The sequence below is a fragment of the Erpetoichthys calabaricus genome, chromosome 7, assembly GCF_900747795.2.
Source record: "Erpetoichthys calabaricus chromosome 7, fErpCal1.3, whole genome shotgun sequence".
Lineage (NCBI taxonomy): Eukaryota > Metazoa > Chordata > Cladistia > Polypteriformes > Polypteridae > Erpetoichthys > Erpetoichthys calabaricus.
In genome coordinates this window covers 178,689,960-178,706,925 of record NC_041400.2, presented here as the reverse complement: position 1 = coordinate 178,706,925, position 16,966 = coordinate 178,689,960, and the positions used below count along the sequence as shown (strand labels likewise).

General features: G+C 41.8%; 2 protein-coding genes across 7 annotated transcripts in view; one reads left to right on the top strand and one right to left on the bottom strand.

The window, feature by feature from the left end:
* The window catches only part of LOC114654912 (baculoviral IAP repeat-containing protein 1-like), an 828,238-nt gene that overhangs the window by 569,779 nt on the left and 241,493 nt on the right, over positions 1-16,966 (bottom strand). The gene's annotated exons all lie outside the window — the stretch shown is intronic.
* The window catches only part of LOC114654913 (calpastatin-like), a 202,279-nt gene that overhangs the window by 16,141 nt on the left and 169,172 nt on the right, over positions 1-16,966 (top strand). For all 6 annotated transcript variants that reach the window (XM_051930032.1, XM_051930028.1, XM_051930035.1 and 3 more), the window contains exon 2: positions 7,733-7,792. In XM_051930032.1, coding sequence (XP_051785992.1) covers positions 7,733-7,792 — 60 coding nt within the window. The remainder of the gene's footprint in view (positions 1-7,732; positions 7,793-16,966) is intronic.

The window sequence follows — 16,966 nt, the reverse complement described above, 5'->3', positions numbered from 1 at the left end:
CCAAGCATGTTGCCATTATTATTTGAACAATACCTACCCTGGTTTGTTCCAAAATAATTTGCTATATTTAGAGTTCTCTGCCGACATCAGACCTTCTCATCAACCTAACTCTGTGTTAGAAAGATATCTAGCTGAGCCGTGACATGAAGACATGTTATGTTAACCTGGAAGCCTGAGGAGCTACGCCAGTTACCTAAAGTGGAGAGAAGCAAGCCATCATCAACAATAGTGAGTAGAAGTAGAATAAAATGTGGGAAGAAAAACAAGAGAAAGTGGACACTAGAAGGACACATTAACACCAAATGGCATTTTCTTTGATTGTAACAAAGTATGGCAATCCTTAAATTATTCTCTAACTTACTTAATCAAATTCAGAGCCATCTGTTGGCTCACTTACAATACATTTCTGTTTGGGTGCTCTTTAAGGAAAAAAAATTGGGAGTGCTCTTCCCTTGACTTTCTCGTATACTCAGATATGGGGATGGATATTTAAGGAGTAAACCGCAAGACAATTATTATATTTTTATATTACAGTATGTACATTAAAGAATCATCAACAACAAATCAAATTAATAACATATTAAACAATTAGTATAAAAGTAAAGTTGAATAAATCGGACTCTGCAGCTGCAAGAATAAAAGGTAAAGTACCACTTCAGGTTAGCGGAAATAGCCCAAAAGTCGATAGAAATCTACGTTTTGTACCTAATACTTGTGTGTAAAATTTGGTTGAACTAAGTGAAAGCGTACTCAAGTTATCACGTTTACACACACACAGACATAATTCCAAGAATGGTATTTTCAGACTCAGGGAGGTCTAAAAGTGGAGGTTTGGCGGATTTCAATACTTTCCCTATACTTCGTATACGAGAAAGTCGGGGAGGTCTAAAATGTCGAGATTCATCAAAATCCTGACATCAAAACTTCATATGATTACAATACTTTCCTTATACTTTGCATATGAGAGAGGACTGAATTTAAAAAAAAAAATCATTTAAAATGAAGGGAAAAGAAGTTAATTACTGGTTAAGAAAAGGTTAGAATGAAAACCTGCATCCACGGTAATGTTTCTGGACTGGAATTGGAGACCCCCTGCTCTAAATACAATGTGATCTCAAAAAAAGTGCATTTTTGTCTGTCTAGGTTACATGTTTTATATTTTGTATAATTAACTGAGGTGAAATGTCTGTGCTCCATCATGAGTTGGAGTTTGACCGACTTTATAGTAGTTGATATGAAATTACTAACCAAGACAGCACTGCATTGGAGCTGCTAAATAACCTTACAGTGATGTCTTTTTGAATGGGTGATGTAACTTCAGTATGAAGAGGACAAGCCTCAGAGACATTGGAAGAATATGGAGACTCCATTCAGATAGGATCTGGAGCTGTGAGGCAGCAGCACTGATCATTGCACTATCATGCTTCTCTGTGTTGCAGTCTGTCAGGGGCATTGCAGCTCCTTAAAACACCCTGACCCAACTTCACGACACAGTTCTGGGTTGAACAAAGTTCATTTATTTATTCAGCAGCACCTTCACAATGTTTCCAGTTTCCTTACTTCAATATATACAATCAGCCTTACATTTCTTCTCCTTCTTCTTCCATGGAGACTCAACCACTTCCTCCCAGTTCTCTCTTCTGAGTCGAATGGAGGGTTCAGTATTAACTTCAGACTCGGGAGTACTTCTGTGGTTCTCAATCTTCTGGGTCTGGCAGGACCTCAGTGATCCTTGTGCCATTAATATTCCAAAGCTCCCCCTTGCGGCTCCCTCAGATCCCGGCAGGACAGACCCCTGGGACCACCATTTCCATGCTGACCTGTGGGTGTCCATACTGGGGTCTTTCATACGGGATGATGCCACCCCTTGTAAAGGGGGACGCACTTCCCATAGTAGGTCGTTGCCCACTGTGCTGTCCTTCCCAGTGCCTCAGTCCATCCCAGGTGTTGCTCTGTGGTTGCTAGAATGCCAACAGTGGAGTAGCTGCTACTGCTGCAGCCTCTTCCTGAAGCCTTGTCCTGGCATGGCAGAAGAATGTCACTGCTAACCAGCTGTGCTTCATATCCCATGGCCACTGAGCCAGGTAAGGGAGCAGGACCCATCCTGGCAGGGTCACCGATTGGTTCCTCAAAGTGTATATGAGAGAGGAGGGTAGGAGGACGCACTGATACAGTGCATTACCGCACCCACCACACGACAAACCACCTCAAGACCCCAAATTAGGACCAGAGTGCAGCCATGCAATGGGTGACACCTCGGCACCACACTAGTTCAGATGGAGCGGAACAGTGTGAGGTTTTTTTATGGTGGTTGGAGTGCCAATTCTGTCACCAAACTCCTGGTTTTTCCCTGCAGGTTGGAGGGCCTACACACAGGGCTGGATGCAGATTAATGTCATACCCTGGATGGAATTATACGATATGAACTATAAATAAAATATCATCAGTTCAGATGCACACCAAATTATTTGTTTGTGATTTAGTGAGCAAACATGGCCTAGATTCATTTGAGCCCATTATGTCTAAAATTGAGGGGTACATCAGTTCTTCTGCTCTTTCCTAACTACTGTGAGCCACAAGCAGATAGTTACTTATTTGTTATATAAGATATCAGCAGAATGAGTATGTCACACTTGTTGATTGTGCTGGCCTTTTCTTGATATTATGAAAACAATAGCACACTATTTATTAAACCTATTTACTTATTAATATAAAAAGTTATTTACTGCCTACGCATTCTTGGAAATTGCTTCCCGGGTCCTCCCTGTGTGGAGTTTGCATGTTCGCTCCGTGTCTGTGTGGGTTTCCTCCCACGGTCCAATGACATGCAGGTTAGGTGCATTGGCGATTCTAAATTGTCCCTAGTGTGTGTGCTTGGTGTGTGTGTGTGTGGGTGTGTCCTGCGGTGGGCTGGCACCCTGAGCGGGATTGGTGCCTGCCTTGCTCCCTGTGCTGGCTGGGATTGGCTCCATCAGACCCTCGTGACCCTGTGTTAGCATATAGCGGATTGGAGACTGACTGACTGACTGACTTTCCAAGAATATTCTGCAAGTATCAAAATCAAAATAAGTATATTTTTGAAAAACAATAACATTCATTAGCTGTAACTTCAAATAACAGTTGTATTGTTTTCAGGTCAAAGATCATTTACTGTCATTTTCTAATCACTGCTTTCGATTTTTATTTACATTTTCTGTGTCATCCCAACTTTTTCAAGGTTGTGTATCGCTGATACGCCGTGTCTCTGTGTCTCTCTTCTTCACAGCTTACATCTTCCTCTCCTTTATATTTCTTATATTTATAATTGACTACACAAAAAGCCTGTTTTGACAATGTAAAATGAAACGGGCACGAGTTTGTGTCAGTAGTGTATGAAGAACAAATGATAAGTAAGAAATAAATAAGAAAGTGATGTAAGTAATGATAATTAACTAAAAGGTTTGGGATATGTATGACTTTATCACGGCAAAAAGTACTGTACACTTAAAAAAGACATGCTATCTATGACAACGTTTTTTGTTTGTATACTGGAGGCCTGTCAGTATGCAACTAAAGTTGTAAAATCTCTCTGTAGACTACATTTTTTGTAAAGACACTCTCACTGTTTGGTAGTAATTTCCCTTGATGTGGCCCATCTTTAACTTGCACCTTCACATCACTCGCCTGCTGAACGTACTTAATAATAATATGTTCTTACGTATTATTTTGAGTGTGAGGGTTGGCTGTGATCGGGGCTAATATCCTATGCCTGGGCAAAAGGATTTGGGATTTCAGAATAATAATCCCGAAATGCGTAGGCTAAATCTGCCGCCTGCTGCGATGAAGCAAATTTTGTCTTTAGAGGCATTTGTATAAGTTGTAAGTGAGACGAACTTTGAAATGTTTAAGTCATGAGTGTACCTGTTGAAGACAATTGTATAATACGTAGGCTAAATCCGCCGCCTGCTGCGATGTTGGGGTTGGATGCACAGAAGGCGACTGTGCATTCGGCTTCAGACGGACGTTCGTCGGATGAAACAAATTTTCTCTTTGAAGGCATTTGTATAAGTTGGAAGTGAGACGAACTTTGAAATGTTTAAGTCATGAATGTACCTGTTGAAGACAGTTGTATAATGCGCAGGCTAAATCCGCCGCCTGCCGCGATATTGAGGTTGGATTTCGGTCTCGTAAGGTTTTTCGGGCAGCGGTGCAGAAGGCGACTGCGCTTTCAGCTTTGGACTGAAGTCAGTGAGCGCGCAGAAAGCGACTGCGCATTCGGCTTCGGACGGACGTGAGTGAGTGAGTGAGTGAGGAGGCATGCGAAGTATGTATTAAGATTATCTGGAGAATCAGTCATTGGTGATACTTACTACGGTGAATTCCTCCTTAGGATTTCACTGTTTAAGACATTTAGACATGTTTGACCTGCCACAGTCCAAAGACATACAGGTTAGTTAAATTGGTTGTCCTCGAATGGCGCTAGTGTGTGTTTGCCCTGTGATGGACTGTCACCCTGTCTGGGGTTTGTTCCTGCCTTGCGCCCTATGCTAGTTGGGATAAGTTTCAGCAGCCCCCCGTGGCCCTTTTCAGGTCTAAGCGGGTTTGAAAATGACTGACTTTTCCCCCCCTTATGACTTTGTATTGGAATAATAATAATAATAAGAAGAAGAATACATTTTATTTAAATAGCGTCTTTCTCATGCTCAAGGCGCTTAAAGTTGGAGTAAGCAGGCGCAGAAAATGAATTGCTTGATATTTGACCCTGACACCATCGGCGCCTCCTTGCTGCACTGCTCACCTTGTACAGCTGATAGTGAGTTACTGTTGTGTTTATGCTGTCGGATGCCACCTATTGGTGGATAACATACTGCAACAGCTTAGCTGTTAACAAATGCGCTTGATGGTCTGAATGCTCTCCTCTCGTATGTCAAAGTTCTTATGATCTAGTACATCACAGGCCCCACTTATGCACACACACTCATGCCAGGGCCATTTCAGTGTTGACAGTTATCTTAGGGAATGTGCAATGAAGAAAATGGAGTACCTAAGGGAAAACCAATTCAGACATGGGGAGCGCAGGCAAAGTGCACACAATGTCCAGACACAGAATTCAAACCCAGGCTGCTGGATTCATTGTGGTACCATCTTGCAGTTTTAATCCATAGAAATAAAATCCTAAGATGTTTTTTTTTTTGTTTGGCTATCATGCAAAAAACAATTGCACCAGAAATTTTGCTTGTCTGTTGTCATTGGTTCAATATAAAATATAGGCAACATGGTGTTCAGAGGGATGGGTTGTAGGGTGGCTAGAACCAGTGCAATATCATTAAAATGCTGAGCTGGTGTTTTCATAGTATTTGGAAAAGCCTTTGTTTTCGTGGGTTAAATACGCTGGGTGTTTGTGAACGAAAGGCGAAAACAGATACTAATAAATGTCTGTGTTTTTAAAACAAAAATGTAGAAGTGTGGACAAAGCCTTCCTGCTGTCACCTTCAGCTGTTCCTCATTATCTTTGTAAAGTCAGTGTTACATTACAGGACTTGTAGTTGCAGGGATGTGAGTATTGATGACTGAGCTTGTCATATTATATGACTACAGAAGTTATGGAGTGGAGTGGTGGCTCTGAGGCTAAGGATCTGTGCTGGTATCCAGAAGGTTGCCGGTTCGAATCCCCATCACTGCCAGAAGAGATCCTACTCTGCTGGGCCCTTGCTCCAGGGGCGCTGTACAATGGCTGACCCTGCGCTCTGATCCCCAAGGGGTATGTGAAAATGAACAAATTCCTAATACAAGAAATTGTCTAAGGTGAAATAAAGAACAAAAAAAAAAATCACCGGGTATGTCAAATCAGAAGAATGTGTAATGAATTTCTAGCCCAGTGTCACATTTCCAAAGTGTCACAAGCTCGCCTGTTTTTTTGGCATCTAATTATGTGCTACCTGACAAAGCCGGTGCTGTACGAATGCTTTACAGGTATGATAAGTTCAGCTAGAGTCTTGGCCCTTCTATCAACTGTCAGTCAGTGTGCAGAAGCCATTAAGAAGGCTAACAGAGTGTCAGGTTATATAGCGCCCTGATGTGTGGAGTACAAGTCACAGGAGGATACCAAATTAGGTGGGTTGGTAGATAATCTGGAATCCATTAAATTATTACAGAAGGACTTGGACAACATACAGGCTTGAGAAGATTTGTGGGAGATGAAATTTAATGTCAGTAAATGTAAAGTATTACACATAGGAAGTACAAATGTTGGGTTAGAATATGCAATGGGAGGCCTGAAAATTGAGAGTACACCTTATGAGAAGGATTTAGGAGGCGTAGTGGACTCAACTCTGTCAACTGCCAGTCAGTGTTCAGGAGCCATTAAGAAAGCTAACAGAATGTCAGGTTATATAGCGCCTTGATGTGCGGAGTACAAGTCACAGGAGGTTCTGCTTAAGTTTTATAACACACTGGTGAGGCCTCATCTGGAGTTCTGGGTGCAATTTTGGTCTCCAGACTACAAAAAAGGACATATCAACACTAGAAAAGGTCCAGAGAAGAGCATCAAGGTTACAGGGCTACAGGGGATGAGTTATGAGGAAAGATTAAAAGAGCTGAGCCTTCTCAGAGGATTAAGAGGAGACACGTTTAAAATTATGAAGGGAATTAGTCCAGTGGATTGAGACTGACTTTTAAATAAATTAATCCAGTACACGGGGACATTGTGGGAAACTTGATAAGGGTAAATTTCACAGAAACATTAGGACGTTTTTCTTTACCAGAGGACCACAGGCACACAGAATAAGTGTCCAAGTAGTGTAGTGGACAGTAGGACTTTAGGGACTTCTAAAACTTGATTTGATGTTATTTTAGAAGAATTAAATGTATAGAACTAGTGAGCTTTGTCGGCCTGAATGGCCTGTTCTCATCTGGATTGTTCTAATGTTCTGTTTTTTGTCCCTTTCTTTTGTGGTATATAAAACACAAGACACACAAGCCTCACTTCTGTTTGTCAGGACCAAAACACTCATGTTTCTTATTCCTCATAGCTTCATTATATTCATTACTTAGCCGTCCCCCGTGGCTCTGCCCGCGTAGTAGTGAAACAGGACAGTGAGGAGGGCCCTGCTCGGCTCTCCATTCCTGACATCACATTTCTCCCTCCCCTCGGCCCGCAGCCTCTGTCTCGGATTAGTGCGAATATATCGCTCCTGCAAGCGAACTGTGATTCTTAGTGTGATGGGAGAAGTCGCAAAATCAACCACCCCCTTCTTCCTCGGCCTGCTGCGTTTCTGTCGGGTTTGTGCAAATAAATCGGTACCACAAGTGAACTCTGATACTTAGTGCAATGAGAGAAGTCGCAAAATCAACCAGAATGTTCAAGCAAATTTATAGAAAAAAAAATCCTGATCTAAATCCATTAAGTTGTTCTCTCATGAAAAGCGGAAAGACATACATACAGACAGACAGACAGAAGTTGCATTTTATATACTGTAAATATATATAGAGATACTTCCAGGTGAGTACTCAATTATTGTCAGCCCTCTGATACAGCACATGTCCACTCCGATGACTTAAGACAAACTCAAATTTGTTTGGGTAAGCCATAAACTGGTTGGACTGAGTTGCTGGGTATGTTGGATAACTGGCGGGCATGTGCCACACTGTCCAACTTGCTAAAATTATGTAAATGAAGTCACAGTGGTATAATTTGACGTGGACTTAACTTACAGATTTGCTACTAATACTCCTCTCTCTCGTTTTTTGACAGCATGGAGACACCAAAGCAGCAGAAGACAGCAAGGGGGCAACCCCAGCAGCTGCCGCTGAGGTAAAGCAAACTGCTTCTTTGTGTTAACGTTTCAGATTGTGTTGTGCTTTATTGTTTGTATTTGATTGAACGTATTATAGAAGGGTGGTACTCTGGTGTGATTGTGGGGCAACATCTCTCTGTACTAGAGGGTTTCTGGTATCTAGCCAGCTTCGTCATGCAGACAGTGGGCTGATTGGTCAGTGACTCATTTTGTGGTGTTCATAACTCTGGAGTTGCTGAATCTCGGACCGCCACTTTATTTCATGAAATTGACTTTTATTTAGCTGTTGACAATTTTGTGCCAAATGGCTTTGAAAGGCTTACTACAGTATAAAGGTTTACTCTCAAAATGTGTCTTTGACTTTGATGCCAAGTTTTTGGCATGAATAAAAGTTCAGGGGATAATCTTAAGGTAGAGGCTCAACTGAAAGGGCCGATCAATTGTATTAGCAGAAGAATATGCTTATTTGGTATCAAGGAGCCTATTCTCTGAAATGTGATAAGGACAGTGGACCGTGCAGTGGGGGTCCTTCCATCAGTTCTCAGCTACTCTGTCCAGTGTTTGGTATTTTTTGCTCTACCTATTTGAACATCCAAGTTTTCACTCTGGACTCTCGATTCCTTCCAGGGCTGCTGTGAGGTGTGAAGCCACAAGGTGATCGTTTTAGGCGGTGCTTTCATAAGAGTGCCGTTTTCTTTACACAATATTTTTTGTACCATTATCAAATAATAATACCAAAAATCGGGAGTGTGCTCCCCTCGACTTTCTTGTATACTGAGATAGAGGAAAAGTTCATCAGAACCACTTCCAGTTGTGCAGAATTTCTCAAATATAATATATGTCTTTGTTTCTCATTGTAACTAATTGATAATATCAATACCCAATCATTTATCTCTATTTATAATCAAACTTTATATTAAAATGATATTTTTGAACTTGGGGAGGTTGAAAACGGTGGTGGAATTTCTTCATATTTCTATGTGCATTACCTAGGTTACGTGCAAAGTAAAAAGAGTTATAGTCACCTCAAAACAGTGTTAGTATTATATACTATTTGTTGCAATAATTACTATAGGTAAAACTGCATTTCGCTACATTTAATTATGATAATGATGTTGGAAATAAAAAAAAAATATATATAAAATTAGGTGGCACGGTGGCACAATGGTAGCACTGCTGCCTTGCAGTTCGGAGACTTGGGCCCGCTTCCCGGGTCCTCCCTGTGTTGAGTTTGCATGTTCTCCCCGTGTCTGCGTGGGTTTCCTCTGGGTGCTCCAGTTTCTTCCCACAGTTCAAAGACATTCAGGTTAGGTACATTGACGATCCTAAATTGTCCCTGGTGTGTGCTTGGTGTGTGTGTGTGTGTGTCCTGCGGTGGGCTGACGCCCTCCCTGGGGTTTGTTTCTTGCCTTGTGCCCTGTGTTGGCTGGGATTGGCGCCAGCAGACCCCCGTGACCCTGTAGTTAGGATATAGCGGGTTGGATAATGGATGGATGGATGATTTTAAGTCCAGATGTCTTTTGAAAATCTGGTAATGTTTTTCAGACTGCTGGAACAGAAGTTTGTGGGTCTGATATATACAGTACCATATCATCTGCATATAGTAATATTTTCAAGTCCCTCTCTGAGAATCCCCTTTATCTCTGATGCTTTCTGAAAGTATACAGCCAGTGGTTCAATGGCAATTGCAAAGAGCAAAGGTGATGAAGTGCATCCTTGTCGAGTGCCTCAGTCTAGTTTGAAGTTATCTGAAATGATGTTGTAAATACGAACTGAGGCTTCTGGACTGGTATAAAGTAGTTTGATCCATGCACATGTTTGGGCCAAACCCAAATTTATGCACTGTAGTGAATAGGTAGTTCCATCCAACCATATCAAATACAGATTAGTTTCTGAGCCAAGGCAGATTCAGTTTTGTTCTATAGAGGGACCAATAGATAAAATGTAATCGAGAGCCAAGCCCAATTCAAATACCAAAACATTCATCCAGTTTTACATCAGAATGTAACCCAGAATCATTGTCGTAATAACTATTGCAATGGTTCAAAATTGAACTCAACAAAGCTTAATCCAGCAGTCTAACAAAGAAGGCACAAACTTCGCACAGGGTACCAGTCCATGGGAGCCCCCCAATTACTCCCGCACACTAATGTGTACTGACATAATGAAATGAATGCATGCACGTCATGGGCACACGGCTGCAACGCCAGTAACTAGAGGGCTGGTTATATGAATCTCCATTTATTAGAGGGTAGGGAGATCTTTAGCCAGCATTTCAATTTTTGGTTAAAAACAAAGGATTTCACAGATGTGTAGGAAAAATACAGATGTTCTGAGGTGCCTGTTTTAAACTGTTTTAATACTCTTATTGTATGTTCATGGCATCTTAACTTTCTGCATCAGGCCTTCTTCTTTTTTTGCTTGTTGACTTGGCCTTCTTTTGCCTATGAGAGGCCCCTCTGAACAGATCCTGTTTTATGATTATTTTAAAATATTTTCTGAATATTCCGATGCCTCCAGAGGACTTTCAGTCAAGTTGCGGCACGCCGAGCGCCCACAGGCTCATCGGACTTGTGAACCCGCTTGTGTTGATTTAGGGAGGCAGACAATCAGCCATGCTGGCTGGAATGAGATAGCGACTGCCTGCCGGCTCTCCACCCTTGTTTGTCTTAGCTGTGCCAAGTTCATTATGTTCTTCTTCCTAATAACTTCTTTTTCTCTCTTAGCCCCCTAGGAGCCAGACTTATGTATTCCAGGTTGTAACTTGTGTTTATAATGAAACACTTCTCTTTATCTCTCCTTCCATTTATTCCATCCACTGTGGTCTGTGCCATTTGATCTTCTCAAATATGACTATCAAGGCCCTGGGGTTAAACGCCACTAAGTCAGTTGACTGGATTCAGATGCGAGTTTCTCACTTTAATACAAGATATATAAAAGATTACCTGCATTGTGATGGAGCGTCAGTTATGGTACTATGGCCAGGTGGCACGATTCCCAGAGGGTGATTTGCTCACAGGGTCCTCATTGTTGAGGTTCCGAGGGGCTGGACCAGGCGAAGGGGGATGCCCACCTAACAACTGGCTGTGACAAATAGATGGTCATTTCCAGAGGGTGGGACTGGACGGCGTGTCTGACTGGGGGGTTGCCAACCGTGGTTTGTGGTGGGTGCGGCAACACGTTGTACCAGAGCATACTCCCCAGCCTGACCTGATCAGACGTGTAGAGGCCATGATCACTTCAGGATAGTAAAATGAGACAATAAAGTGCAGTTGTGACACAAATAGAGAAATTAGCAGTTTTTGCTCTTATTTCATACATTTTTAGTTAGGACTGACAGCTGTTTTCCCAGCATTCAACTGGAAATCATAACAAAATATTTGATATTGTGCTTAAGCAGTTTAGTGCTACAAATGAGCATATCCTGGAAGTGTGAAGCACAAGGTAGGTGCCAACCCTGAACTGGCTGCCAGTTCTTTGTAGAATTCACTCACTCTTACAAGACCAATTTATAATCCCCTATTATCTTAGCACTTTTGAGAGGTGGTAAGCCAATCGCACTGTCTGGTGGCCTCGCAGAGCCACATGTATAAAACACACCTGGAAACAAACATGAGTGAATTTAGCATAAAAGTGGGTGGGAACAATTAGACGATTCACAGGGTGTGATAGTTCTAAACCAATCCACTGCTTCATTAAGTGGAGCTCAGAATATGGGCGGTGATTTAAATGACAAAGAGTTAACAGTGCTGCTGTTTAACTGGCCAGCCAGGCAGCATACACATGGCTGAAAGTCACCTAAAAAGACCTCTGATACACATATGAATGTGTTTTGTGTGTGTGGAGAACACCTTATATGTGTTAAAAGTAAAGGAACAACCTTTCTGTCAAACCAGATTATACTCTGCCATTTAAAAACATCACTGGGCTACTGGTAAACGTGAATGATGCCCTGCCGTTGGCTGGATGTGGTGTCTGATGCTCTCAGTTATAACAATGTGAGGATGAAACAAATGGCAGCTACATCCGCAAAAAAGATAAAGTGTGAAATACGCATTCAAACTAAACAATGTGTTGTCACACTGAATTCAAAGGAGGTGATAAGAACTGCTGTTAAGCATGTTGATACAGAAGAGGCTCGGAGATGTCATTTTCAGTCCTCAGTACACCCGAAACAGTAAATGTGCCCAACAAAACTCCAGCAAAATCAGGGGCGAAGCTGCACAGCACATCTAAACGAATCATGAAAGTAAGTTAAAATTACTGTCTAACTGGAATGCCAAGTGTGCCGTACCTGAATATGGTCGCAGTGTGTTAACATGTACTGTACTGTTATATACTGTGTAGGCCACAATGCTTCCTTAAACACTATTTGCTGCTGTTATGTCATGTAGTGATGCAGTAGTCGGAACGACAGCAAGATATATAAATTAATCGTTCAGCTTCAGGCACTGAGCTCCTGAATTGATAAGAGCCAGTTTAACGTTCTGTTTTCTGTCTGTGTCAAGTCTTTTGTTCAGTTTCTCTTTCTCTCTCCCTGTCTTTCCATAGTTATTTTATATATTTTTCTAATACATGTGTTGAAATGGGACACTGAAAAACTCTTTTGGTGTATAAAAACAATGAAAGACTTGAGGTCTGAAGTTGGGGAAACTCCATGTTTATATCAGAGATATTCAATTCAGTTTAGATTAGATTAGATGATATAACCTTTAATAATCCCAAAGGGAAGTGTATTTTTGTATAGTGTTACTTACTGAATGCAATCCAAGAGTGCTGTGAAAATATCCCAGTTACAATACAAATATCAACTTTACAATGTAGGGAAAATGAGGGATTTTAATTTGCCTACCCCAAGGAATGTTAAAATCAATGTAGGAAGAGAATTTCAACACAGTTAATATAATTATCAGTTTTGCCTTTGGCAATGGCGGTAATCTACCTTAATAAAAAGGATAAGTGTCTATGTGTCTGTCCTGTTGTTATGCCTCTGTCATTCCAACAGATGGCACATCACAAACATTAACACTACAACAACAACAACAACATTTATTTATATAGCACATTTTCATACAAAAAGTAGCTCAAAGTGCTTTACATAATGAAGAAAAGAAAAATAAAAGACAAAATAAGAAATTAAAATAAGACAATTAGTTAACATAGAAAAGGAGTAAGGTCCGATGGCCAGGGTGGACAGAAAAAACAAAACAAAAAAAAACTCCAGAAAGCTCGAGAAAAAAAATAAAATCTGTAGGGGTTCCAGGCCACGAGACCGCCCAGTCCCCTCTGGGCATTCTACCTTTTACAATCCCCATACCAAAAGGCATATAACAGAGGCACATGCATTACATTTTCCATTCCAACAGATGGTGCATAACAAACATTTGTAGTAGTGCATTTTATTACTGCAGATATTTGTGATGCACAGTCTGTTGGAGTGACAAATGCAAAGCATTTTATTACTACATGCATTAAAAAAATACATTCCAATAGATGGTACACTGCAAACGTTATCGCTGTGGTCTTTGTTGATTTATATAAATTTCAACCTGTTTAAGACGGGTAGCACAGATAGTCCACCTTAATAAAAAGATAAGTGTGTGTGTATCTGTCTGTGTGTCTGTCTGGTTGCTATTTCTATGTCATCCCAACAGATGGAATGTCACAAACATTAACACTGCTTTTGCAAACCCCATACCAAATGGTATATAACAGAGACATATGCATTGCACTTGTCATTTCTATAGATGGTGTATCACAAACATTTGTAGTAATGCATTTTATTGAGGTTTTAACACAGTAAAGTATACACTTAGTGACAGCTGCTATGTATTTATCCACGTCAAAACCAATTTACTTCATTGGGAATTAAATTACGTTAGTCACTATTTGAAAAATTATTGAAATGTAGTTGAAATCAAAAATGATTATTATGTGGTCATCCGTATGTGTGGATTGCTGCAAGTAAAGGCCAGTGTTGGTTGTTCTATTAGGCAACATAGACATCCATGGAGCACCTTTTATGAAAGTTATGGGGCATGTGCTCCAGAGACAGAAGGGTGCTGTTTATGCAAGTTAACAGGTTCTGGATACAAAAGGGGCCAAGGGGGCCACCCACCCTCCGAGTCCTTGAAATCTAATATTATTGACAGAGCGTTGTGGCACTGAGGAGGACACCCTTCTGACCCGGTCCTTGAAGTCTAGGAATACTGAATGTGCGCTATGGACAATATGGAGTGTCATGTTTGTAACTAAAGGGGTGTGCACTTTGGACACTGAAGGGGACATCCCCCTCCCCTCAGTCTTTGAAGTTAGGGCCTTCTTAACAGCATCATAGACCTCCCCGGGCAAAGTAGTGCACTGATAGCAAAACAGAAACAAGCATAGGCATCAGAAATATCGTGGACCCCTATGCACTCTGTGACCATACGTTAGGATGGCCCTGCAATGTCTATTAATACTGAATGCACATTATGAACACTGAGGGGCGCTGTTTTGGTAACTCAAGTGGTGGATGCTCAGAACAGTGAGGTGGAAAGGGCTCCATGTGGGCTTCAACCAGCACTAGTTAAGACTACCATTTTCGGAGACCTGCCTGCATAGAAAATACATTAATTCATGTATACTATGGTGTTGGTAATGTGATACTTTAGAGTATAGGCTGCTGACTTAATTGTCCCATGATTATGAGACAGTTTGGATGAGCCATGGACTGGCATCTCTTCTAGGGTTTGTTTCTGCCTGGTGTTTATGGATGAAAGTTTAGGCTTCAGCTTCCTGTGGACTCTTAATGAAAAAGTGGGTTCAGGGAATGCATGAGTATTAAGCTAAGATGCACAAATTGGACTGAAGTGGGCATGGCAGTGAGGGCAAGGTCACCTGTTGCTCTAGGATCCTTTAGGTGTTTCCCTGTACTCACCCTCATTCCTGTGGTAGCTGAACCATGACTTGCAGATTGGAACATTAGTTCGATAATCCAGTGTATGCCTGCTCGAGCCAATTTATTTCAAATTTAAATTTCAGAGGAACTCCCTACCTGAGCCTTGAGCTCATGATGGCAGGTGTGGCTCATTGACATTTCATTTTTATTGCCTTGGCTATCACGTGTGATTGGTCAGGCCGGCCGTGGTTGACAGCCCACGATGGAATGCTTTCATTTTTCTCCATCTGTCAGGGCAGATTGTGTTTGATGTGAATGTGCTTTAGCCTGCATAACTTGAAATTGTTGGGCGGGTCGCATCTCTCTTATCTCTGCGCTCGCTGAGTGACTCACCTGCAGGAACTTGGCTTGGTTTCGGGTTGTAATGCTTAAGAGTCTCGGAAAAAGATGAGCGGCATCAGAGTGGACGCTAGACCTGTGGGCCCAGCAATCAGTCAGTCAGTCGGTCAATGAATCCATTCAACAGAATCTCTTAAATATCGATCTAATTTTCCCTTCTGTAACTGTAATGAAGTTGCAGTATTTAATAAAGAGCAGCTGGCTGGACTTTGAGCATCCCTATGTATTTTATGCTTTGCTCCTCCTAATAAGCCACATAGCAGACACAATCGGAGGATATCAAAAGCTGTAGGACCTCAAGCCCTATCATTCGATCCCATATCCATCCATCCATCCAATATCCAACCCGCTATATCCTAACTACAGGGTCACGGGGGTCTGCTGGAGCCAATCCCAGCCAACAGAGGGCACAAGGCAGGAAACAAACCCCGGGCAAGGCGCCAGCCCACCGCAGTTCGATCCCATAATAATAATAATAAGTTTTATTTATGTATCACCTTTCATACACTCAAGGACACTTTACAATTCAACAAAAACACATTAACAAGACAGTAGAAGGTACATACAAGAAAACGAATAATACTCATTGAGAAGATGTGTTTGTAACAGGAGTTTGAAATGAAAAATAGATTTTTCCTCACGAAGGCATTCCAAATTTTAGGGGCCATCACACTGAAAGCTGTGCCACCCATAGTTACTACTCTGTATTTAGGTACATTGAGTTAGTTGGCGTCCAATGATCTTAGTGCATGGGCAGGAGTGTAAGGAAGCAGCAGCTCAGACAGATAATGAGGGGCTAACGCATGAAGGGCTTTAAAGGTGAGAAGAATAATTTTATATTTGATTCTTGAAAAGACTGGTAACCAATGCAAATCATAGAGGACATGGAGTGATGTGAGCAGATTTTTTTAATGTGTGTAAGTAGACGAGCAGCAGAATTCTGAACATACTGAAATCTATTTATATAGTGTATTTAGTTGGGAGGTCATTAAACAAAGCATCGCAATAGTCCAGACAGTTAGTGAAAGCATGACTTGGTGTTTCAGTATCCTTCACACTGAGGAAAGAATGGAGATGAGCAATGTGGTGGAGATGAAAAAAAAGCTGTCTGCACGATTGAGCTAATGTATGGTTGGAAAGTAAGGAACTGATCAAAGGTGACACCCAAATTACAAACTGGTGCTGAGGATCCCATCCCATGGTTTCTCTCATCATTGCTAGCCGAGAGGACCACACCATATCAGCTGGACTCTCTACATATCTCATTGATATTGCAACTTGGGTGAAGGAGCAGCATTCCAACTCAAACTGGCTAAGACGGACCTCCTTGATATCCCTTGTTCTCCGTCTATTCAGCAGCCCATTTCTGTTCAACTCTGCTGATTATTGCTAACAACTCCTATGTCTCTACACAAATTTAATAATAATAATTCTTTGCATTTGTATAGCGCTTTTCTCACTACTCAAAGCACTCAGCAATTGCAGGTTTAAGGGCCTTGCTTAAGGGCCCAAAAGAGCAGAGTCCCTTTTTGGCATTTACGGGATTCAAACCAGCAACCTTCCGATTGCCAGTGCAGATCCCTAGCCCTAGCTTCAGAGCCACCACTCCGCCTAATTTGGGGTGGTGACTGATGACCAGCTGTTCATGTTGCAATGGCCCTGCAAGATTCACTGTATGCAGCATCTACAAGATCACACCTCGTCTGACAAAGGATGCAGCACCACCTCTGGTCAAGGCTTTGGTCTTGTCCTGTCTGGACTACTGTGACTCTCTGCTGGCGGAGGTACCAACACGTCTGACCAAGCTGCCATAGATGACCCAGAATGCACCGGCACGTCTGGTGTTCAAGCAGCCGAGGTGGGCACATGTCACTATATTGGCCTCCTGTGGCAGCACACGTTCAGTTCAAAT